Source organism: Bombina bombina, chromosome 10 (assembly GCF_027579735.1).
Source record: "Bombina bombina isolate aBomBom1 chromosome 10, aBomBom1.pri, whole genome shotgun sequence".
Classification (NCBI taxonomy): Eukaryota; Metazoa; Chordata; class Amphibia; order Anura; family Bombinatoridae; genus Bombina; species Bombina bombina.
In genome coordinates, this window is record NC_069508.1 from 136,557,563 (window position 1) to 136,584,477 (window position 26,915).

Genomic DNA, 26,915 nt, shown 5'->3' on the forward strand with positions numbered 1-26,915 from the left:
GGTTAGGTGTGTCATATTTAAATGACCGTTTTCTAATATAAACTTTGTTTGAACAGTTCAGCACCAATAACTTGATATTCAAATTGTTTTAATGATTTATAGTTCAGACTCCGGTCTCTTTTTTCACATGAAGAAGTTCTCGCATGCTATATTCTAACATTAAATATTTTTGGGGGACTATATCTGAAATATAAATTAAACTTGCAAAGGGAAAGTTAAATTTATATAACAGTCTATGCTCTGTGAGGCTTTGTCTTTAATACACGGATATATTCAGGCTTTACCAAGGCAACACGTTTTGAGAACAGTTCAATAACATAATAATTTCCAGCTTATATGTTCTTAAAGTGTTTTTTCTTTATTTAAGAGATATTAAAGTTAAACATTAAAGGGACATTAAACACTTTGAGATGGTAATATAAAATGATAAATTGTATATATAAAACAACTCTGCAATATACTTTCATTATTTATTTTGTCCTCTTTGCCTGTAATTCCATTCTGAAATTGTGAGCTTTTCAGTTCTTGTTAGAAATGGAAGTGCAGAACACTGTTAAATCCAGCACAACCATTGGCTGCACCATCTAGTGACCTATTTATAACTGTCTCTAATTGGCCACAGCAGAGAAGGTAACACAAGTTACAACATGGCAGCTCCCAGTGTTTTATAGACACTAAAACTTTACACTTATTTTGTCACTTTTTAAACAACTAATGAAGCTTTAAAAAATACATCTACATGTTACTCATGGACTAATCTTTTCTTTGAATGCATCATTCTATCTAGCATGTATTTAGTGTTTAATGTCCCTTTAAAGGAACATGAAACCCTAAAATTTTCTTTCATGATTCAGACAGTGAATACAATTTTAAACAACTTTTCACTTTACTAATATTATTTTATTTGCTTCCTTCGCTTGTTGTCCTTTGCTGAAAGGTTTTACTATGAAAGCTCAGGAGCAGCAGAGATCCTAGGTTCTAGCTGCTGATTGGCGGCTGCATATATATACCGATTTTCATTGGCTCACCCATGTGTTCAGTTAGAAACCAGTAGTGCATCGCATTTGGGTATTATGTCCCTTCAAGAAAATAATTGTAAATGCAAAGCATGGACTATCAAATAAAGTCTGCAAACATCTTCAGACCACAGACTTAAAGTGATGGTAAATCCTAGCATTTCTGAAACACTAGGATTTACCATTGGAACAAAATTAAGGGGACGTTCACAGTCATGAAGTATAAAATATTTCATGCTGAAAGCTCCTTAATTTGTTTGCAGTGTTCGCCGCACTGAGCTGCTAAGGCAACTTACGGCAGAATGCTATTTGGCTGAGAGGTGACGTTTCCACCTCTTAGCCAATAGCCGTGCGGGAAATCCGGCTTGGCGCTGACTGGCGATGGATTTCCCGCACAGCTATTGGCTAAGAGGTGGAAATGTCACCTCTCAGCCAAATGACGTTCTGCCCTGGGCTGCCTTAGCAAACAAATTAAGGTGCTTTTAACATGAAGTATTTCATACTTCATGACTGAAACTCACCTTTTATTTGTTTCCTGAAATGCTAGGATTTACTGTCACTTTAATAATATAGCACTGGGTGAATTATAAACAAAACTCTATAACAGTAGTGTGCCCATGATTGCAGCTTTGTAAAATATGCAAAAAATTGTTCATTAAGACAATTAAAACATTTCTAAAAGGAACGGCCTGGTCTGTAATATAACAGCACAAGATCTGCCTGTACATTCATCCAATTAGAGTTCCATATAGTCATAAATACATATTTAAATTGTTTAATCAAGCATACTGAAAGACAAAACAAAATTATACAACTCACATTCATTATTTTTCTAATCATCCTTGAAATTATTTCTAAAAGAAAATTAAACTCACATTTATATGTGTATTGCATTTCAGTTTTAATTATAAGCATTTTTGCAATATACTTGTATTAGCAAAAAAGCTTCTAGGGAAAAAAAACTATCACTAGGTCAGCGGCATATGCACATATGCTGCTACTGCGTCTGCTGCGTGAGATATCTGTGGTACTTATTGTGTAAATGAAACTGAGCTTGTGTCATACACGCCACTGCCAATTCTCTGGTGCACGGGAAACACACAGCGCCTGTGTATATGACACTGAAACAGCGCTAGCTTTTATTAGAACCTTTTTTTGATAAAGCAAAAATGCTTCTATTCATAAGAAAAATTCCCTTATTGCACATTTTATTTTTGACCATTATGTTCCTTAAAAATTCAGAAAATATTTAATTAAGGGTAGTAAAACATATTTGCAATATATTTTTATTATTTATTAATCTAACCCCTTCACCGGGACTTTCAGAGAAGAACTTAAAAATAGAGCCTTGTTTTTTTTATTTACCTATCAAAACAGTATATATTTAAGTAGACAACCCAAAGTATTGATCTAGGCCCATTTTGGTATATTTTATGCCACCATTTCACCACCACATGTGATGATATAAAAAAATGTTTTTAACTTTTCACAAACTTTGGGTTTCTCACTGAAATTATTTACATACCGCTTGTGCATTCATTGCACAAATGGTTGTAAAAGCTTCTCTGTATCCCCTTTGTTTAGAAATAGCAGACATGTATTGCTTTGCCATTACCTTTTGGTAATTAGAAGGCTGCTAATTGAAGCTAAGCACCACACATCTGAAATTCCTTGCAGTGAAGAAGTTAATCAGGCAGCTTGTAAGGCTAATTTTAGCTTTAGTGTAAAGATTACCCTCCCAGCTGACACCTTCCACCCCCTGATCTCTACCTGATCCCTCCCCAAAATCTTTCTTTCTTCCTTACCTCCCCCCCCCACCACTGGTTAGTTACCACCATCTTAGGTACTGGCAGACAGTCTGCGAATATGAAGATTTAAGGCAACATTTATTTATTTAAAATATTTTTTTTCTATTTTCTGCATTGTTGGATCCACCCTTATCCTCCAACCTCCCTGATCCCTCCCAAACAGCTCCCTCCCCCCTCTAACTAGTGTCCACGATCTTATGTACTGGCAGCTGTCTGCCAGTACCTATAAAACACTTTTTTTTCCATATATTTTGTATTTTTCTTAGTTTCTGTAGTGTAGTGGTCCCCTCACCTTCCCCCCATCAGCGGTAGTTAGTTATGGTTCATATGGAACCGATCATGCTCTAATTCCATATGAAGACAGATTCCTGGAGCTCAGTAACTTCAGCTCTCAGCTGTAACTTAAGAGCCGAAACTGCTGGAGTTTCCTGCAGCTCCGAAGTGTGTATATATACATTGTGCGGTACAATAAGTAAAGTACCACATGATGTAAATATATACACGTCATAATGGGTTAGGGGCTAGTTTAACTGTATTTCCATTTTAATATGGGAATAGTCCACAGCTGCATTCCTTACTTGTGGGAAATACTGAACCTGGCCACCAGAAGGAGGCAAAGACACCCCAGCCAAAGGCTTAAATTCCTCCCCCACTTCCTCATAACCCCAGTCATTCTTTGCCTTTGGTCACAGGAGGTTGGCAGAGAAGTGTTAGAAGATTTCGGAGTAGTCTCTTACGGAGGGTAGTACTCTTCGAGATGGGACTGGTGTTTTAAGTAGTCCTGTCAGCCTCTCAGTGAGAGCATGGATAAAAGTTAGAGTCTGGAGATGCAGGGAGAGTCTTTCTGCGAAACCATCCTGACTCATATTAACAGCTCCATAGGCAATTAGCGTTGACGAGTTTCGCTGCCTGCTATCTTCACTCAAGTCGATGTCAGAAGCGATGCTACTATCTGTCACACTTGAAGGGCTGTGTTCCTGTTCCACAGTGTAGATTCTGGTAAGATTGTTTCATATTTTATACATGTATGATAATGCAAGAAGACATGGTCACAGTGTGACTCCTTTTATCTGTATAGAATCAAGGGTTAATATCTCCTTAGGGGAATTATTGAACAGGGGGAATAATCTTATATGTTTATTTAATTTGATGCTGCTTTTATGTGTGAGATGTTATGGGCTCATAGGCTGTTATGGAATATGCAGGTTTCACTTTCACTTTGAGAGCCATGCAGCTTACAAGCTTGGCGTGCTTTCTCATAGCAGGGACGGTCCTGCATTGTGCACCATGTGATTCATTCCCTTTTTTCCTGACCGGGTGTCAATCAGAGAGGAATCATAAATCTCTGTACTGTCTGGGTCATAAGAGGTGGTGAGTGTCCCAGCCATTGGGATATAAGGGTGTCGTTTTTTTGAATAAAATAAGATGTTTTATTTTTCTAGTTCTCCGATTATTGAACTAGCGATGGAGGATTCTGTTACTTTAGAGGGCATTCCCTCTATTCCTAATGAGTAATTCCTGTTTATATGGTAAGGAGGCCATAGTTTCCCCTCTCAATTATGTTCCATATGCCTTGATAATGTGATAATATCAAACATGTTTTATACCACGGAGCCGTCCACCTCTGAGGAGTTGTCGTCCAGTGAGGTGCGTACCCTACATCCTTATATCTCTACACGTGCAGTTTTCCCATAGCATTGCTCATCCTCCATCTGGAGGAGGCCTTTTCTTCTATAAGATACGACGAGTCCACGGATTCATCCTTTACTTGTGGGATATTATCCTCCTGCTAACAGGAAGTGGCAAAGAGAACCACAGCAGAGCTGTCTATATAGCTCCTCCTTTGACTTCACCCCCCAGTCATTCTCTTTGCCTAATCTAAGTAATAGGAAGGGTAAAGTGAAAGAGGAAGATCTCATGGGTGGAAGGTGAACATAAAGAAAAGTTCACTTGTCCCTCTCACAAGAGTTCCATTCCTGGGAACTCTAATAGACTCGGTAGACATGAAAAGTTTTCTGACGGAGGTCAGAAAATCAAAGATCTTAACCATCTGCCGAGCACTTCATTCCATTCCTCGGCCATCAGTGGCTCAGTGTATGGAGGTAATTGGACTAATGGTAGCGGCAATGGACATAGTTCCGTTTGCTCGCTTGCATCTCAGACCACTGCAACTATGCATGCTCAGACAGTGGAATGGGGACTATGCAAATTTATCTCCTCAGATAAATCTGGATCAAGAGACCAGAGACTCTCTTATTTGGTGGTTGTCACAGGATCATCTGTCCCAGGGAATGTGTTTCCGCAGGCCAGCATGGGTCATAGTGACGACGGACGCCAGCCTATTGGGCTGGGGTGCAGTCTGGAATTCCCTAAAGGCGCAGGGTGTGTGGACTCAGGAGGAGGCTCTCCTTCCAATAAATATTCTAGAACTGAGAGCGATATTCAACGCGCTTCAGGCGTGGCCTCAGCTGGCTTCGGCCAAATTCATAAGATTCCAGTCGGACAATATCACGACTGTAGCATATATCAATCATCAAGGGGGAACAAAGAGTTCTCTAGTGATGATGATGTTTCCAAAATAATTTGATGGGCAGAGACTCACTCTTGGCATCTATCAGCAATCTATATCCCAGGAGTGGAGAACTGGGAAGCGGATTTTCTTTGATGGGCAGAGACTCACTCTTGGCATCTATCAGCAATCTATATCCCAGGAGTGGAGAACTGGGAAGCGGATTTTCTAAGTCGACAGACTTTTCATCCGGGGGAGTGGGAGCTCCATCCGGAGGTGTTTGCACAATTGATTCATCAATGGGGCACACCAGAATTGGATCTGATGGCATCTCGTCAGAATGCCAAACTTCCTTCTACGGGTCCAGATCGAGGGATCCCCAAGCAGTACTGATAGATGCTCTAGCAGTACCTTGGTCGTTCAACCTGGCTTATGTGTTTCCTCCTTTTCCTCTCCTTCCTCGTCTGATTGCCAGAATCAAACAGGAGAGGACTTCGGTAATTTTGATAGCACCTGCGTGGCGACGCAGGACTTGGTATGCAGACCTGGTGGAAATGTCATCTCTTCCACCGTGGAAACTGCCTCTTAGACAGGACCTTCTCATTCAAGGTCCGTTCCAGCATCCAAATCTAGTTTCTTCGGCTGACTTCCTGGAGATTGAACGCTTGATTTTATCTAAGCAGGGATTCTCTGATTCTATCATAGATACCTTGATTTAGGCTCGAAAGCCTGTCACTAGGAAAATTTACCATAAGATATGGCGTAAATATCTTTATTGGTGTGAATCCAAAGGCTACTCATGGAGTAAGATCAGGATTCCGAGGATTTTGTCCTTTCTCCAAGAAGGATTGGAGAAGGGGTTATCAGCTAGTTCCCTAAAGGGACAGATATCTGCTTTATCAATTTTACTGCACAAGCGTCTGGCAGATGTTCCAGACGTTCAGTCGTTTTGTCAGGCTTTGGTTAGAATTAATCCTGTGTTTAAACCAGTTGCTCCGCTATGGAGTTTGAATTTAGTTCTTAAAGTTCTTCAAGGGGTTCCGTTTGAACCTATGCATTCCATAGATATTAAGTTTCTATTTTGGAAAGTTCTGTTTTTAGTTGCTATCTCTTCGGCTCGAAGAGTTTTCTGAACTATCTGCATTGCAATGCGACTCGCCTTATCTTGTTTTCCATTCTGATAAGGTGGTTTTGCGTACCAAACCTGGATTCCTTCCTAAGGTTGTTACTAATAAGAATATTAATCAGGAAATTGTTGTTCCTTCTCTGTATCCTAACCCTTTTTCTAAGAAGGAGCGTCTGTTACACAACTTGGACGTGGTTCATGCTTTGAAGTTTTACTTGCAAGCGACCAAAGATTTCCATCAAACATCTTCTCTGTTTGTTGTCTATTCTGGAAAATGTAGAGGTCAAAAGGCTACGGCTACCTCTCTTTCTTTTTGGCTGAAAAGCATCATCCGGTTGGCATATGAGACTGCTGGACAGCAGCCTCCTGAAAGGATTACAGCTCACTCTACTAGAGCGGTGGCTTCCACATGGGTTTTTAAAAACGATGCTTCTGTTGAAAAGATTTGTAAGGCTGCGACTTGGTCTTCCCTTCATACCTTTTCCAAATTTTACAAATTTGATACTTTTGCTTCTTCTGGGGCTATTTTTGGGAGAAAGGTTCTTCAAGCAGTGGTGCCTTCTGTTTAGGCATCTGTCTTGTCCCTCCCGTTCACCCGTGTCCTGTAGCTTTGTTATTGTATCCCACAAGTAAAGGATGAATCCGTGGACACGTCATATCTTATAGAAGAAAAGTAAATTTATGCTTACCTGATAAATTGATTTCTTCTATGATACGACGAGTCCACGGCCTGCCCTGTTATTTTAAGACAAATTATATATTTTTTTATTTAAATCTTCAGTCACCTCTGCATCTTTTAGTTTCTCCTTTTTCTTCCTATACCTTCGGTCGAATGACTGGGGGGTGGAGTCAAGGGAGGAGCTATATAGACAGCTCTGCTGTGGTGCTCTTTGCCACTTCCTGTTAGCAGGAGGATAATATCCCACAAGTAAAAGATGAATCCGTAGACTCGTCGTATCATAGAAGAAAACAATTTATCAGGTAAGCATAAATTTCTTTTTTCACCAGACGTTGCTGCGCAATTCAGACGGTGGTGTCTGCGGCCTTTAATGCTTTACCTCCTCCTACTAAGCGCAAGCGAAAGGTTACATATTGCACTCCATCCCAGAGTACATCAGATAATTTATTGGATTTAACTGACGGTTATCCGAGGATGAAGTTCTTTCTGAGACTTCAGAGTATGAACATTCTGGGTCGGAGTCTGCTGCCTCTAAACCTCCGGCTGCGGAGGAACTAGACTTTAGTTTAGGAATTTGCGCTTTCTTCTAAGTGAAGTTTTTGGCGAATTCAGAGGTTCTAGAGGCTAAAATGGCTGATGATCCTTTAATTCTTAAATTGGAGTTTGAGGACAGGGTGGTACCTTATCCTACCCTGCTCCTGTTAGATGGCAAACATTATTAAGAATGAATAGGACAGGATTAGATTCCTTTTCCCCCTCTTCTCCCTTTAACAAATTGTCCCCGATCCTGGACTCTCAATGGAGTTGTGAGGTTCCGTCCCTAAATGGGATGGCGTTACCTTCACCCTTGCTAAGCGTACTACTATCCCGTTTGAGGATAGTTCTTCATTTGAAGAGCCCATGAATAAAAGATGGAAACCCTGTTAAGAAAGATGTTTCAACATACGGAATATTTGTTTCAACCGGCGGCAGCTGTTGCCGCTGTTACTGGAGAAACTATCTTCTGGTGTGACTCCTTATAGGATTTGATCAGGGTGGAGGATTCCCTCGATGTTACACCGAAAAGATTAACGGCCTTGAGGGTTGTTAATTCTTTTATCTGTGCTGCTGTTAGGCAGTTTATTCGCTTGAATGTTATGGCTTCAGCTTTTTCTGTTCAGGCCCGTCAGGCTCTGGCTGAAGTCATGGTCTGTGGATATGACTTTAAGTCTAGACTTCTTCCCTCCCTTTAAGGGAATTATTTTGTCTGGTCCAGGCCTGTACTCAAATTACCTCCATGGTCACAGGGGGCAAGGGTGCCCTCCTACCACAAGAGTATATGAACTATTCTAATGGACAATTTTCGTTCTTTTCGCTCTGATAAAGCCCATGTCAGCAGTACTCTGCTAAGCCTGAGCAAACCAAGAACTCTTTGAAGCCGGCTCAGTCCTGGAATAATGCCAAGCAGAGAAAGAAGCTCGCTGAGTGTCAGGGTGCCAGGAATCAGACTGAGACGAGAAGTGCAAAAATAATCACAACTTTATTAATAGCAAAAAATAATAAACAGTCCACAAGTCAAATAACAAGCCAGGAGTCAAAACCAGAGCTGGTAGTCAGACGAGCCGAGTCAGGAGCCAAAGAGAATAGTCAGACAAGCCGGAATCAGGAACAAGGAAAACAGCAGAGTCAGGAACAAGCCAGGGATCAGGAACCAGGAAGGACGTCAGGCAGCCAGGTAAAACACAGGAGCTCTCACAAACAGGTCTGAGACAACGCAAGGGCAAAGCATACTGAACAGAGGCCCTTTAAATAATAAGTGATGACATCACAATTCTGAGACCGCATCCTGTCTCACATGGATGATGCACAACAGTCTGGCCATAAAAGGAAGTGCAGGCAATGAGCAGCATCCCCCACAACACAATGCACCAAGACAGGAAGAGAGGTGAGTAAAATGGCTGCCAGCAGCACATGGCAAACACAACAGGGAAAAAACCCTGACACTGAGTCTACATCAGCATGAATGGGTTTTCCCTGGTCCTCTTCTTTATCGTGTAGGGGGCAGTATGTCACTCTTTTCAGTCACTTGGTTCAGGGACGTGCAGGTTCCATGGGTCATGGAGGTTATAGCTCAGGGTTACAAGTTAGGTTTTAAGTCTCAGCCACCCAAGGGCAGATTCCTCCTGTCTTCCTAACCAGAAGGGAGAGAAGCCTTTCTGGGGTGTGTATGGGATCTGTCCTCTAGGAGTTATTGTTCAGGTGCCTATCACAGTGATAGGCACCGGACTGATTCTGGACCTAAAGTGCTTAAGCAGGTTTTTAAATGTCCCCTCATTTAAGATGGAGACAATAAGGTCCATTCTTCACCTCGTTTGAGAGGGGTAGTTCATGACCACAATAGATCTGAAGGATGCTCTGTTCTCGTACCAATCCTCAAGGAACACTTCCAGTTCCTAAGGTGCATTCCTGAACCAGCACTTCCAGTTTATTGCCCTTCTGTTTGATCTAAAGAAATTTTTTGAAGAGTGGACCATTCGGAATATCTCCTCTGTCTTCTTCGATCCCATGGATGGCAGATAATCTATAGAGAATTATCTTGTAGGGTAGAATTCTCGGGTACTATAATAGTCGCCATAGACATGAGAATATTTCTAACAGACCAGAGACGTTGCAAGCTAGCTTCAACATGTCTTGCCCTCCAAATCTCCTTAAGGCCATCTGTGGCTCAGTGTATGGAGGTGATTGGTCTCATGGTGTCCAGCTTGGACATAATTTCCTTTGCCAGGTTTCACCTTAGACTGTTGCAACTGTGCATGCTGAACTAGTGGAACGGCGATCATTCAGATCTGTCTCAACAGATTTTTCTGGACAACCAATCGGAAGAATCGCTCTCTTGGTGGTTTGGTCCGAATCACTTGTCCTGAGGGACGTCCGTCTCAAGACCATCCTGGGTGATTGTGACTATGGTTGTGAGACTATCAGGATTGGGAGCTGTTTGGGGTGCCAGGAAGGCACAGTACCTCTGGTGTCAGGAGGTAAAGCTCCCTCCTGATCTCATTTTTGGATCTTCGGGCAATATATAATGCTCTGAAAGCTTGGCCTCTGATGGGTTCGTCCCAGTTAATCAGATTCCAATCAAACAATATATCCTCTGTGGCTTACATCAACCATCAGGGGGAACGAGAAGCTCCCTAGTTCTGAGGGAAGTATCTCAGATTCTGGTGTGGGGAAGACCTGCATTTGTTTGCTGTCAGCGATCCACATTCCGGGTGTGGAGAACTGGGAAGCGGATTTTCCTCAGCAGTCAATTCTTTCATCTGGGAGAATGGTCTCTCCATACCGAGTGTTTGCAGAGATTTGAAAGAGGTACATGGATCCTCAGGCGGAGCTAACAGATGCATTAGCTCAGACTGCTCTGTCTTGGCCGTGAAGGATATGGTTCATGGATCTAGTGGGGATGTCTTCATCTCCACCGTGGAAGTTACTTTGTTGCAGGGATCGGCTGACCAAGGTCTCTTTGTTCATCAATGTCTAGATTCTCTGAGGCTGACTGCATGGAGATTGAACGCTTAGTCCTAGCCAAGAGAGAGTTCTCTGAGAGAGTTATTTTTACTCTCATTCAAGCTCGTAAGCTGGTTGCTCGTTGCATCTATCATAAGGTGTGGAGGACCTACTTATTCTATTCTCCAGGATGAACTGCAGAAGGGCTTTTCTGCAAGTCCCCTGAAGGGACAGTGTTCGTCCCTGTCTGTGTTACTGCACAAGAGGTTTGCAGAGCTTCCAGATGTGCAGGAATTTGTTAAGGCTCTGCTGGGATCAGAGCCTGGAGTTTAAATCTTGTCCTTAAGGTTTTGCAACAGGCTCCGTTGGAGCCTAGGCATGAAGTAGACATTACATTGTTGTCTTGGAAGGTTCCTTTCTACTGGCTATTGCTTCTGTGCGCAGAGTATCTGTGATTGCTGCCTTGCAATGCATCCCTTCTTATATCTGGCTTTTCATGCTGATAAGACTGTTCTACAAACCTAGATTTATAGTTTTGCGTTAGAAGGGGTGCGTTAGCTATGCGTGTTTTTTTCCCCCCGCACCTTTTAAACAACGCTGGTATTTAGAGTTCTCTGAAGGGCTGCGTTAGGCTCCAAAAAGGGAGCGTACAGGCATATTTACCGCCACTGCAATTCTCAATACCAGCTTTGCTTACGGACGCTGCCAGCTTCAAAAATGTGCTCGTGCACGATTCCCCCACAGGAAACAATGGGGCAGTTTGAGCTTGAAAAAAACCTAACACCTGCAAAAAAGCAGCGTTCAGCTCCTAACGCAGCCCCATTGTTTCCTATGGGGAAACACTTCCTAAGTCTGCACCTAACACCCTTAACATGTACCCCGAGTCTAAACACCCCTAACCTTACACTTATTAACCCCTAATCTGCCGCCCCTGCTATCGCTGACCCCTGCATATTATTATTAATCCCTAATCTGCCGCTCCGTACACCGCCGCAACCTACGTTATCCCTATGTACCCCTAATCTGCTGCCCCTAACACAGCCGACCCCTATATTATATTTATTAACCCCTAATCTGCCGCCCCCAACGTCGCTGCCACCTACCTACAATTATTAACCCCTAATCTGCCGACCGGACCTCGCCGCTACTCTAATAAATGTATTAACCCCTAAAGCTAAGTCTAACCCTAACACTAACATCTTCATCCAGGCGGCATCTTCTATTTTCTTCCATGCGGAGCGGGACCATCTTGAAGCAGCCGACGCGGATCCATCCTCTTCTTCCGGCGACTCCCGACGAATGAAGGTTCCTTTAAGTGACGTCATCCAAGATGGCGTCCCTCAAATTCCGATTGGCTGATAGGATTCTATCAGCCAATCGGAATTAATGTAGGAAAAATCTGATTGGCTGATTGAATCAGCCAATCAGATTCAAGTTCAATCCGATTGGCTGATCCAATCAGCCAATCAGATTGAGCTTGCATTCTATTGGCTGTTCCGATCAGCCAATAGAATGCAAGCTCAATCTGATCGGCTGATTGGATCAGCCAATCGGATTGAACTTGATTCTGATTTGCTGATTCCTACCTTAATTCCGATTGGCCGATGATGGATTTCTTCAGCCGCCGCTTGGATCCAGACTTCAGCCCGAGGATGGATGTCACTCTTCAGCCCCCCGCTTGGGCTTGGATCAAGACTTCGGACCCTCTTAGGGTTAGGGGGCTTAGAGTAGGTGTAATTAGTTTAAAATTGTTGTAATTTTTTTCTAATGTTTGTAAATATTTTTTTATTTTTTGTAACTTAGTTCTTTTTTATTTTTTGTACTTTAGTTAGTTTATTTAATTGTATTTATTTGTAGGAATTGTATTTAATTTATTTATTGATAGTGTAGTGTTAGGTTTAATTGTAGATAATTGTAGGTAGTTTATTTAATTTATTTATTGATAGTGTAGTGTTAGGTTTAATTGTAACTTAGGTTAGGATTTATTTTACAGGTAATTTTGTAATTATTTTAACTATTTTAGCTATTAAATAGTTCTTAACTATTTAATAGCTATTGTACCTGGTTAAAATAAATACAAAGTTGCCTGTAAAATAAATATAAATCCTAAAATAGCTACAATATAATTATAATTTATATTGTAGCTATATTAGGGTTTATTTTACAGGTAAGTATTTAGCTTTAAATAGGAATAATTTATTTAATAATAGTTAATTTATTTCGTTAGATTTAAATTATATTTAACTTAGGGGGGTGTTAGTGTTAGGGTTAGACTTAGCTTTAGGGGTTAATCCATTTATTACAGTAGCGACGAGATTTGGTCGGCAGATTAGGGGTTAATAATTGAAGTTAGGTGTCGGCGATGTTAGGGAGGGCAGATTAGGGGTTAATACTATTTATTATAGGGTTATTGAGGCGGGAGTGAGGCGGATTAGGGGTTAATAACTTTATTATAGTAGCGGTGAGATCCGCTCGGCAGATTAGGGGTTAATAAGTGTAGGCAGGTGGAGGCGACGTTGAGGGGGGCAGATTAGGGGTTAATAAATATAATATAGGGGTCGGCGGTGTTAGGGGCAGCAGATTAGGGGTACATAGCTATAATGTAGGTGGCGGCGCTTTGCGGTCGGCAGATTAGGGGTTAATTATTGTAGGTAGCTGGCGGCGACGTTGTGGGGGGCAGATTAGGGGTTAATAAATATAATATAGGGGTCGGCGGTGTTAGGGGCAGCAGATTAGGGGTACATAAGTATAACGTAGGTGGCGGTCGGCAGATTAGGGGTTAAAAAAATTTAATCGAGTGGCGGCGATGTGGGGGGACCTCGGTTTAGGGGTACATAGGTAGTTTATGGGTGTTAGTGTACTTTAGAGCACAGTAGTTAAGAGCTTTATGAACCGGCGTTAGCCCAGAAAGCTCTTAACTACTGACTTTTTTCTGGGGCTGGAGTTTTGTCGTTAGATTTCTAACGCTCACTTCAGCCACGACTCTAAATACCGGAGTTAGAAAGATCCCATTGAAAAGATAGGATACGCATTTGACGTAAGGGGATCTGCGGTATGGAAAAGTCGCGGCTGGAAAGTGAGCGTTAGACCCTTTCCTGACTGACTCCAAATACCGGCGGTAGCCTAAAACCAGCGTTAGGAGCCTCTAACGCTGGTTTTCACGGCTACCGCCAAACTCTAAATCTAGGCCTTAGATTGCTATGTAAATACAGGCTGTTTTAGGGATCTTAATTAAAAAAATGATTAAAGTTTGGAACATTACCAATCAATCTGTCCACTTGAAACAATACAAATGGCTTACAAATTAGACAAATTTACATTTTATTGGGGTGGGCATATTTGATCTGAAATAAAAGAAATTTCATTTTCATGTTGAATTCCCTACCTAAAAAAAGTCAGCAAAACCGTTCTATTTCCATATTAGTTACACTATAACATTTCTGTGACGATGGAGTCTGATGAATGTCATTTAAATACTGTCTACTCATATTATGCTGATATGACAAAAAAATGGCCATGATTAGCCAAAAAGTTGCATGAAAAGCAAATACATAGAGAAGCAGGTCAAATTTTATTTTCATTATGATTACATTTTTCAACACTCATTTTGCAGCTGTTTAACATTGTCCCTAGATAATGTGTTTTTCCAGCACAATAATCACTACGGTACAAACTGCACTATTTACTTGTATAAATGAATGAAATATTTGGCTGCAGTTTGCAAACTCATGATTTATATTCAATGATGTTATTATCAAAACTGTCATCAATCTCTTTAGGAAATACAAGATTATCCGATAACTGCTGACAGATTAAATAATCGCACAACAATACAGGTGTTTGTGTAAAGAGTAAAATACTGCTTACACATATGAAGAGCAGTTTGCTTTCATAGAACCTGATATTCCACAATGGGCTACGCACTGAAACCTAAATTTACCAGAAGGTGCCATTTTGTGACACAATTACTATTGCTTAATCCACTTTTGTTCTGAGTGGATGTTTGAACAGGCTGTGAGTGCATAGTATCTGTGATTACAATTTATTATATTTAAAATAAACCTTATGATGATATTAGGTTTCCATGTTTGTATAGCATCTTGGCAATGCCATTTTTAGGGTTTGCAGAGGTTAGGTGGGTCAATACATATAGGCTAAAGGAATATTTAAATCAAAATGAAACTTTCATGATTGAGATAGAGTGGGAAAATTTAAAAAACACAACTTTCCAATTTACTTTTATTAAACGAATACTAAACATATTGTGATTACAACATACTTCAGTTGTATTGCTATATAATAACATATCAACAACATTTTTAAAGCAAATTAACAAATTGTTAGCTGCAATTTGTTTTTCAATAGCAAAGCTTCTCCCACTACCTGCCTTATTTGGAGGAGCCAATCGGGCTTACGATTGCAACTGACAAGGCCTAGCTATGGTTATGTTAGCAGAAAGTGCATTTTTTTTGCAGCTGGTATCTGTTAAAGCTAATTAGGGAAATGTTTGTAGCAGGTTTAGCCTTGAGAAGTCTGCATGGTGCTTTCTATTTATGAGAATTAGAAAAGTCACAATTTTTAGAGCTAAATGATATTAAAATGGGTCAAAATAAATAATGAAATCATATTGCAAAGTTGTTCTGTGACTGACTGAGGGTAGTCACGATACAATGGACAGGGAAATGAAAAAAAAACTTTAAACGTTTTCAAAATAAAAATCTACTACTATACCAGTGGTGGGATTCAGTTTGTTCTCACCAGTTCTTAAGAACCTGTTCCTAAAATTTAGAAAGTGTTCTGTGTTATAGAGTATATCAAAATTTGGAATCCGACCACTGGAGTAAGTGCCATTGTATTTAACAGTCTTTTAAAAATATGTTCATTTTTGTAAAAAAGTAAGGTTGTATGCACAAAATACAACAAAAACATAGTCCAGCAGCACCAGGGATTCTAGGTCAGTTGCATAAAAATAATTGCTCTGAATCAAAGATGAAATGGTACAGAATGAATAACAGGATATACAGTTGTTCATACCATTTATTTATTTCACAAGTACAAGTGAACAGTACTCAAGAAAAGGGTGTGTGTACTTGTGCAGCATTCTTTTGTATAAACAAATGCTAACATGGTCGCAGGCATTCTTTTGTATAAAAAATGTCTGTTATGGTCGCAGGTTTTTTTTGTATAAACAAATGCCTAATATGGTTGCAGGCATTCTTTTGTATAAACAAATGCCTTATATGGTCGCAGGCATTCTTTTGTATAAACAAATGCCTAATATAGTCGCAAGCATTCTTTTGTATAAACAAATGCCTAACATGGTTGCATGCATTCCTTTGTATAAACAAATGCCTAACATGGTTGCAGGCATTCGTTTGTATAAACAAATGCCTAATATGGTCGCAGCCATTCTTTTGTATAAACAAATGCCTAACATGGTCACAGCCATTCTTTTGTATAAACAAATACCTAACATGGTCACAGGCATTCTTTTGTATAAATAAATGCCTAACATAGTCGCAGGCATTCTTTTGTATAAATAAATGCCTAACATGGTCGCAGGCATTCTTTTGTATAAATAAATGCCTAACATGGTCGCAGGCATTCTTTTGTATAAACAAATGCCTTATATGGTCGCAGGCATTCTTTGGTATAAACAAATGCCTAACATGGTCGCAGGCATTCTTTTGTATAAATAAATGCCTAACATAGTCGCAGGCATTCTTTTGTATAAATAAATGCCTAACATGGTTGCAGGCATTCTTTTGTATAAATAAATGCCTAACATGGTTGCAGCCATCCTTTTGTATAAATAAATGCCTAACATGGTTGCAGCCATTCTTTTGTATAAACAAATGCCTAACATGGTCGCAGGCATTCTTTGGTATAAACAAATGCCTAACATGGTGGCAGGCATTCTTTTGTATAAACAAATGCCTAACACTGTCCCCCCTCCCGCCCGCCACATATACAAACAACACAGTTCAAATACGGCATTACCAGGTGCAAAATAAGGTAAAATCACGGTTTATTGGAATCCTTTAAAACACAGCAGATATGGGAGAAATCCAAATACAGGTACTCTGACGCATTTCTCGCCCCCTAGAGGTGCATAGCCATAGATCTAGAAACTATGACTAAGCGCCTCTATGGGGCGGAAACATGTCAGATGACATACATAGTGATGTTACCTGATTTTGCACCCTGTAGTGCCGTATTTGAACTGTGGAATCTATTATTTTTATTTACCAGGAATTATAGCAGAATTGCTGCTTTCTATTTAAACTATATTGCTTTTTGCCATGACTCTGTAAAGCTACTGTCAGCATTGCCGCAAAAGATCCTCCTCTGTCACCAGGCTTGATCAACCCATCTTCTCTTCATTGCAAAGCTTCTACCACTGTTGTGGTTTTGATGATATTTATTCAGGAATGCCAAGATTTGTAAACCCACCACTAAAATGTCCCCGACTGGTAAATCCCCCCAAAAGGACAGTGTACTGGAATAATGTCTCCTCTTTAAAGTGTTCCCAATTATCCAGTTTACCGGAAGTGTATTCATTTGTTTACAAAAAGCTCCTTTACCTTTATTTTGTTATTTGATATCTCCACCTGTACTAAACCTTTCAGTACAGGAGAACTGACTACAGAAAAGCTATGTAAATAAAATACATCATAATAAAGCTACCTCTCAGTGTGGGGAGGCAGGGAGCCCAGTTTTTTTGTAAAGGGTGTTCCTGAATTAGCTTTCATATCTGCTGGTTTCCTAAATATACTGTCTCTTCAAGTTTATTCCCCCAAATAATTCCCCATCACAAACAAAAATATTATCCCTCGACAAAACCTTCCTAAAGCCTAACCACACCTCTAACAACCTCAAAATAAATAAGTCTATAATATAAAAAAAAAAAACTAATGGTAAATTAATTTCAAATGAATTACATATAACTATAAATACAGCTATCTTACAAAAGAAATCTTTATGAATTAAAAAAAAATAGTGCATCATTGATACTTAACCCTTTAAGGACACATCTTTCAGTTTGCTCAATTGTTTTATGACGGAAATATTCCGTCATATGTCCTTAAGAGGTTAAATATAAAACCATAAAACAACATTCAAATCTATAATAATAATAATGTGATAATGGGAGACATCGCCCCGTGTACAATAAGTAGATTCATGTCAAAATTTCTTATGTTTATTGCAGCATTAATTTACTGCATAGTTATATTGGAAGATATGTTTTAAATACGTTAGTGAAAAAGATAATGTATGGTCACCAAATTTTCTGTAGTATTGAAGGGACATAAAACCCAACACCTTTGAGATTCAGATTTTACCTTTCATGAGCAAAATGTCTTTGTTTTTCTGGTATCCTTTGTTGAAAAGCTGAAAGGTAAATTCAGGAGTGTGCATGCGTCTGCAGTAATATATAGCAGCAGTTTTGCAACAATGTTATCTGTTAGCAAGAGCACTAGATCGCAGCACTATTTCCTGACATGTCGTGCTTCAGACACCTGCACACTACCTATCTAGATATCTCTTCAACAAAGAATAACAAGAAACAAAGCAAATTTGATAATAGAAGTAAATTGGATTTTTTTTTATTGTATTCTCTATCTGAGTCATATTGTTGGGGGTTTTATGTCCCTTTAATATCAGTTTTATGAAATGTAAATATCCTTGCTTGCTATTAGTGCTTCTTTTCTTTAGAACTTTCTGTTGCACGCTATGTATCTCACTGCGCTTTTGTGATTGCACAAGGTAACTATATGGTTCGGGAACTGAATTTCTTTTACTTTCTCTCTTGCCTTTCTGCTTCCTCCTTGCCTATAATACACCGCACGGCTTACCGCATCGATCCTATGCTATTGCTCACTCAGGTGAAGATCTGGAAAGAAATAACGGTTCTTCGTCCAAACCTTACTTCATGTCACCCAACCTGCATAGGATTCTGGGAAAGAAGGAAAAAAGTCCCAAGAAGTCAAAACGTTAATTTATTGCACTCATTTAAAAAAAAAAAAATGCACCTTTTAACACAATAACCGATTTTCAAAATGAGGTAAACGAAGGTTGGACTGCAGTTTTATACACATGCGTATTTCCAGAATCGATTAAGCAGTGATCTGAAGAACCCCTGAAGTGGGAGTTGGAAATAACTTTGTGAGTCAGTATTACTTTACTAGTGCCTATGAACAGGAAAATGTCAGTATATACTTTTTTTTTCTAAAATTGCTTTTATGGTTTTAATATTTTTATAAAGCTGATTTCTGTATATAGGAAGAGCATTTTTTATAATGCTTTTTTCTTTTCATAGAAAAAAATAAAATACTTGATATATAGGGTACCTTGGTATAATCAGCCATAAACATTTTGCTTTATTACGAAAGATTTGGCAACAAAATGACTTCATCTGAAAGTTTGGTGCTAGGTAATATTTGCACTTCACAGGACAACCATTGAAACTGTGATTTAAGTTTTAACAGTTGGATCCAAAGGAAGATGATTTGTGGTGGCCATTTTGGAACTGTAGGTGTAAGCACTCCCGTGATGCAAGTGGTACTTCAATTTGCAGCTTGTCACTGGCCTCATTATGATCATTGATGACTGACACTGTATTTTGTTACCTCTAAACCAACTGACAGTGACAAGTGTTTTGACACCTTGATATTTATTAATCTACACATTAACACTATTTAATACTATTTAAAGAATTGATTTTAATGTTCTATTAACTTACAATATGCAAATTAAGCAACCTTTTCACTGTTTTCATTCCTGTTTCTTTAAGATATATATATACATTTCTGTATCAAATAATATGTGCCAATCAGTATAAATACATATCCTTTCTCCTCCTATATTTAATTTGAAGACGCTGCCACTAGGGAAAAAAAGAAACATGCTGTAGAGCTCAATACATTGTTCCAAATAAGGGGAGTAGCAATACATGCAAACTATAGACTCACACAAGCTATAAGAAATGGGTTGGTTGTGACTTTTTTATGTACTGGCATTTGTCAGGTATGTGTTATGCCCTTCAGATCTGAACTACATGGAAGGAAATTTATTAAATAGAAGTCTGAATGGAGCAGAGCAAACTTTACACAGCTATTCAGTTACTTCCTATAACAATTTTATGTACATTCTTAATTAGCCAGTCTCTTTAATGAAGCTTTAAATTCTAAATTTCCTTCCCCATAAAATCTTTAATTATGCATAATTAGAAAACTTTGCATTGCACTTTTATTATTTATTTTGCTTTATTTTGCTTTCTTCTCATGCAAGTTAACTTTGAATATTGTAGTGTTTCCACTCACCACAGTGAGACTGTAGTGAATTCTTTGAAATGCAGAAACCTGACAATCCTACAGTGATTGGCTGATATGTACTGTCCCTAATTGGCCACATTAATGGAATAAAGATAAAAACAGGCAAGGGGCATGTCCCAGCACTGCAAATCAAAGTATTCTTTTTCTAACAAAATTTTAGTTATTTTAAAATATGATACATATTTATCATGTATAGATTATGTTGCAATGCAGTGAATAGTTTCTAATGGATAAATAAAAAATGACTTTAGTGTTCATTTAAAGGGACATAAATTATGAATTTTTTTTCTTCCCATGATTCAGATAGAGCAAGCAATTTTATACAACTTTCCAATTTACTTATATTATCTAATTTGTTTTGTTATCTTGGTATCCTTTTCTGCTGATTGGTGACTGCACATATATGCCTCATGTTATTGGCTCACCTAATGCATCCAGCTAGCTCAAAGTAGTGCTTTGCTCTTTCTTTAACAAAGGATACCAGGAGACAAACAAATTTGATAATTGAAATAAATTGAAAAGTTGTTTCAAATTGTATTCTCTATCTATATCATAAAAGAAAAATAAGGGGTTTCATGTCCCTTTAAAGCTTACAGCTAGCATTATGCATTTTATTTGGCTTTATTTTGTAAGGTTACTTTACATCTACACCCACTTGATATGTTCAAAGATAGATAAAAGTATGTCAGACACAAGCTGCTTAGATTTATATGAAAGTAACAGAAAATACTAGCCTGGGAATAATTTATTAGTGATTTTTGGTGACCATAATTGTTTGTACAGGTGAATAAGTGCTTACTGGGTGACAAAGACAGCAATATTAGTGCTGATTGGCTGATAGAAACATATTCATAACAATGGTTTCTTCTAGTTAAAATGTATTAATATTTATATATCACTGTAAATATTAATTTTAATACCATATATAGGGCCAGATTGCAAGTAGAGCGCTATTTATTTTTAATGCTCCCGCTCAAGCGTTAACTGAACTAGAAGTAAGATTTTTGCGTGCGTCAGGTTGCTCTCGTAGTAAACTGTATTCGCTTGTAAAAAGCCAAACTTAGAATATTACATACGTGATAATTTATTCCCCCCTAAAAAAACTAGTACCCTATTCATGCGCAAACACAATCACATATTCTCAAGTGCGCTAACCCGAAATGAAAATATGAATATATCAAATTCCAATGTTCTTCAGATAGAAGAATATGTTCTATTTAAATACATAGTTAAAACCATTATTAAATATCAAAATTGAATACATGTTTTTTCATGTTTTCATCTACTTGACTGCAAAGGGCTCCAATGTATGTATGTATATGTGTATATAAATATATATATATACGCAGTATATATATGTGTGTGTGTGTGTAAACATATGTATTTATGTGTTTGTATGTGTATATATGTCTGTAAATACATATATACACATATAAATACATATGTACACATCTCTCTCTCTCTCTCTCTCTCTATATATATATATATATATATATATATACATACATATACATATTTAAACATGTATATGTATTTATGGCTATGGTTAAACCCTTTGCCTGCCTTAAAGGGTTAATATGCCTTATAAACTGCCCTAGAGCACTAAAAAAACATGGCAGAACCTACCATATGACCTTTTGTACCCAGCTTCTAAATGCATATAGCATGTCCTTACAGAAAGAAAAACAAAATTTATGCTTACCTGATAAATTTCTTTCTTTCTGGACTTGAAGAGTCCACAACGTCATTCCAATTACTAGTGGGATATTCAACTCCTGGCCAGCAGAAGGAGGCAAAGAGCACCCCAGCAAAGCTGTTAAGTGTAACTGCCTTACCCAACAACTGCCAAATTATAATTAAACAAAGAGAAAAGAGGGCGGGTCGTAGACTCTCCATGTCCGTAAAGAAAGAAATTTATCAGGTAAGCATACATTTTGTTTTCTTTCCTATGACATGAAGAGTCCACAACGACATTCCAATTGCTAGTCGGAACCATTACCCAAGCTAGAGGACACAGAATGAACAGAGAGGGAGAAAAAGGCAGGAGGACCTAAACAGAAGGCACCACCGCTTGAAGAACCTTTCTTCCAAAAGAAGCCTCAGCTGAGGCAAAAGTATCAAATTTGTATGCAGAGAGGACCATGTTGCCGCCTTGCAAATCTGTTCCACAGAAGCTTCATTTTTGAAAACCCAAGAAGAGGAAACAGCCCTAGTAGAATGAGCCGTAATTCTCTCAGGAGGCTGCTGTCCAGCAGTCTCATAAGCCAAACGAATCAAACTTCTCAACCAGAGAGACAAAGAAGTAGAAGTGGCCTTCTTACCCTTACACTTTCCAGAGAAAACAACAAACAGAAGGTTGTTGAAAATCTTTAGTAGCTTGTAAGTAAAATTTTAGAGCCCGCACAACATCCAAGTTATGCAAAAAATGTTCATTTTGAGAAGAAAGATTAGGACAAAGAGAAGGAACAACAATTTCCTGTTTAATGTTTTGTTCCGATATTACCTTAGGGAGAAACCTCAATTTAGTACGAAGGACCACCTTATTAGCATGAAAAATAAGGTAGGGGGAATCACACTGCAGAGCAGAAAGCTCAGACACTCAGCAAGCGTAAGAGATGGCAACAAGAAACAAAACTTTCCACGATAACAATTTTATGTAAACAACATACATAGGCTCAAACTGAGCCTGCAGAAAACTTTAAGAACTAAATTAAGGCTCCATAGAGGAGCAACAGGTTTAAACACAGACCTGATTCTAACCAGGGCTTGTACAAAGGCTTGAACATCTGGTAGGTCTGCCAGACGTTTGTGCAAGAGGACAGATAACACTGAAATCTGACCAATAATCCCTTATCCAGTCCATCCTGAAGAAAATACAAAATCTGGGGAATCATCACCCATCTCCAGGAGAACCCCTTAGATTTGCACCAATAAAGATATTTATGCTATATCTTATGGTAAATCTTGCAAGTAACCGGTTTTCGAGCCTGAATCGTAGTGTCAATGATAGCTTCAGAAAACCCATGCTTAGACAGAACTAGGCTTTAATCTCCACACAGCTTCAGAGAATCTAGGTTTGGATGGAGGATAGGACACTGAAGTAGAAGGTCTTTCCTTAGAGGTAACCTCCAAGGAGGTAGAGAAGCCATCCTCACCAGATCAGCGATCCATATCCTGCGAGGCCATGCAGGAGCTATTAGAATCACTGATTCTCTGTCTTGTTTGATATGAGCAATGACTCGTGGAAGGAGAGCAAACGGAGGAAACAGATAAGCCAGAGAAAACCTCAAAGGAACAGCTATAGCATCTATCATAATGGCCTGAGGATCTCTTGACCTTGAACCGTACTTTGGAACCTTGGTGTTTTGGTGGGATGCCATCAGATCCAACTCTGGAACCCCCCACTTCAGGGTTAACTGAGAGAACACTTCCGGATGGAGAGCCCACTCCCCGGGGTGAAAAGTCTGTCTGCTCAGAAAATCTGCCTCCCAATTGTCCACTCCTGGAATGTGGATGGCAGATAGGAGAAAATCGTGAGTTTCCACCCACAGCAGAATTCGAGTTACCTTCTTCATGGCTAAGGAACTCTGAGTCCCTCCCTGGTGATTTATGTAAGCCACTGAGGTGATGTTGTCTGATTGAAATCTTATAAACCTGGATAACGCCAGTTGAGGCCATGCTAATAGGGCATTGAAGATAGCTCTCAACTCCAAAATGTTTATGGGAAGAGAGGACTTTTCCTGAGATCACAGGCCCTGAGCCTTTAGATGGCCCCAAACAGCTCCCCAGCCTGACAGGCTGGCGTCTGTAGTCACAATTTCCCAGGAAGGCCTCAGAAAGCAAGTGTCCCGAGACAGATGTTCATGTGACACCCACCATGAGAGAGAGTCTCTTGTTAGGGGATCCAGATTTATCCTTTGAGATAAATCCGAATGATCTCCATTCCATTGATGGAGCATACAAAGCTGCAACGGTCGTAGATGAAACTGAGCAAAGGTCATGATTTCTATGGATGTCACCATAAGACCAATCACCTCCATGCATTAGGCCACCTATGGACGAAATGCAGACTGGAGAGAGAGACAGGAAGCAAGAATCTTGTCCTTTCTGACCTCCATCAGAAAAATTTCATGGACAGGGAATCTATTAGAGTACCTAGGAAACACACTTTGGTAAAAGGAACAAGATAACTTTTTTCCAATTTCACTTTCCACCCATGGGAACGTAGAAAAGACAACAGCATCTCTGTATGAGATTGGGCTAGTTGAAAAGTTGACGCCTGAACCAAGATGTCATCCAGATAAGGTGCCACAGCAATTTCCTGGGATCTGATCACAGCCAATAGCTCCCCCAGAACCTTTGTGAATATACTGGGAGCAGTGGCCAGACCAAAAGGAAGTGCAACAAATTGAAAGTGTCCAGAAAGGCAAACCTCAGATACTGATGGTGTTCCTTGTGTATGGGAACGTGAAGGTATGCGTCCTTCAGGTCTATGGTCATCATAAACTGATCTTCCTGTACTAAAGGGAGAATGGAACAAATAGATTCCATCTTGAAGGATGGAACCCTGAGAAATTTGTTTAGACACTTGAGGTCTAAAATGGGCTGAAACGTTTCCTCCTTTTTGGGAACCACAAATAAATTTGAATAGAATCCTAGACCCTGCTCTGCTAGAGGGACAGGAACAATAACTCCCAGAGAGTATAGGTCTTTTACACAGTTTAAAAAGGCTTCCTTCTTTATTTGGTTTGAGGATAGTCTTGACAGGAGAAATCTTGAATCCCATAGTCTGGACAGGGCAAGACTTGAATCCCATTCTGTAACCCTGAGATACTATGTCCACCGCTCAAGGGTCTGGGACATCATGTATCCAGACCTGATGAAAAAGAGAACTGGAATCGGGGGCGGAACCTTCATGCTGATTTAGAGTCAGCATAAGGCTTCTTGTTTTGTTTGCCCTTGTTCCAGGGCTGGTTGGATTTCCAAGAAGATCTGGGTTGATCTGGTTTAGAAGATGAAGATGAGGACTTTTGTCTGTTAAAGTTGCAAAAGGAACAAACATTTTCTTGTACTGAGGTAGGAAAGATCCCTTTCCACCTGTAATCTCTGAAATAATTTCTGCAAGACCAGGTCCAAACAGAGTTTTTCCCTTGTAAGGAAAAGCCAAAGGTTTGGCTCTAGAAGAGACATAGGCTGACGAAGATTTTAACCACAGAGTCCTGCGGGCTAGAATCGTGAAGCTAGACATCTTAGCTCTCAGACGATTAACTTGCATGTTAGCATTGCTAATAAAGGAATTAGCCAATTTAAGAGCTTTGATCCTATCTTGGATCTCTTCTATTGAAGTTTCCTCTGATATTAGATCAGACAAGGTATCACACCAATAAGATGCTGCTCCCGCCACAGTAGCAATACTTGCAGCAGGATGCCATTGTAATCCTTGATGGATTTACATTTTTTTTTCAGTAAGCCTCTAGCTTCTTATCCATTGGATCCTTAAAAGAACAACTATCCTCTATAGGAATGGTAGTTCTTTTAGCTAGAGTAGAGATAGCTCCTTCAACTTTAGGAACTGTGCGCCATGAGTCACGAAAAGAGTCAGCAACAGGAAACATTTTTTAAAACAGGAGAATGGGTAAATGGAACCCCTGGTTTAACCCATCCCTGAGCTATAATCTCAGACATCTTGTCTGGAACAGGAAAAACAGAGTCGTAGAGGAGTCATAATATCTATTTAGTTTAGAGGACTTCTTGGGGTTGACAGCAACCGAAGATTCAGAATCGTCCAAGGTAGCTAGAACCTCCTTCAAAAGTAACCCGGAGGTGTTCAAGTTTAAATCTAAAATTAGTCTATTCAGTCTCAGAATATTTTTCTACTAAAGAGTCAGAATCCGAGATCTAACCTTCGGAAGATACTGAAGCATTCTCCTCATCAGACATCTGAGCAAGAGTGGCTAATGCAGTCCTAGAATCAGAAACCTTAGTATCAGATATTGTTTATATTTTCTCTTACGCTTACCCAATGAAGGGAAAGCAGACAAAGCCGCAGTTACTGCAGAAGAAATCTGAGCTGCAAAATCCTCAGGCAAATAAACACCCCCAGGTTATTGAGAGGACACAGAAGGCACAGTATGAGAAACCACTAAGGCTTGGGACATTTGAGGAGAAGGCTGATGCATGTCACGCACAGCATTATCCTGAAAGACATTTGGCTCATAAGGGAGTAACTTATCTTTAGACTTTAAAGTTTTAGCTATACACGAGGAACAAAAGTGCATTGGAAAAACAATTTGGGCCATAGATCCTTTTCAGAGTCCATGCTAAGGAATAAAAGTCCCACTAATTTTTAAAACGAATAGAAAACTACATAAAATATGAGAAAAACAACATTAAAAACAATAAGGTCGTATTGATTAATTGAAAATACCACAGATTGCTTAAGGCTCCTATCAGCCAAAAGGAAAAATCCCGGGGGCGGAGCTTAGCCGCGATCCAAGATGGCAGCATCCCCTTAGAGCTCTGTAGTCCCCTTAAACTTTCGCCTAAAATTAACGTTCTCATGCTGACTTAAATAAATTCTAATAGCGGTGGATCTGGCGGTGGGGCAATCAGGACCCTAAAACTAAAGCAACAGCAAGCGGAACAGCAAGGTGGCCCTCACTCCGGCGGACATCGCACACGCTGAAGCCTAAGGTGCCCGGAGCGAACCGGGAGACTCGCAACACAGCCCAGCTCACCTGTATAGCAGGGACAGGAGTGCCCGATTCCCGGCGTGGCTGTGGTCTCTTGGGACAGTAACTTGAAAGGCCTCTCGAACACAGACGCGGCGAAGTGCCGCAACGCTAGGCCGCACCCACGTGACCCAGAGCACATTGCAACCTCACGCTGCAGAGGAGAAACTGAGCGGAAAGAGAGACACCCATCAGTAAGCAATATATGACAGTAGGGCCACACTGACTATT

The 26,915-nt window shown here is 39.7% G+C and overlaps 1 protein-coding gene across 4 annotated transcripts in view; it reads left to right on the forward strand.

Moving 5' to 3' along the window:
• SLC44A5 (solute carrier family 44 member 5) overlaps nt 1–26,915 on the forward strand; it is a 373,508-nt gene that overhangs the window by 333,428 nt on the left and 13,165 nt on the right. The window contains exon 22 of one of the 4 annotated variants that reach the window (XM_053693343.1): nt 18,505–19,380. The exons of the other annotated variants lie outside the window; for them this stretch is intronic. Coding sequence (XP_053549318.1) covers nt 18,505–18,617 — 113 coding nt within the window. The 3' untranslated portion in view covers nt 18,618–19,380. Of the gene's footprint in view, nt 1–18,504; nt 19,381–26,915 lie in introns of those variants that run through there. 4 annotated transcript variants of the gene reach the window in all.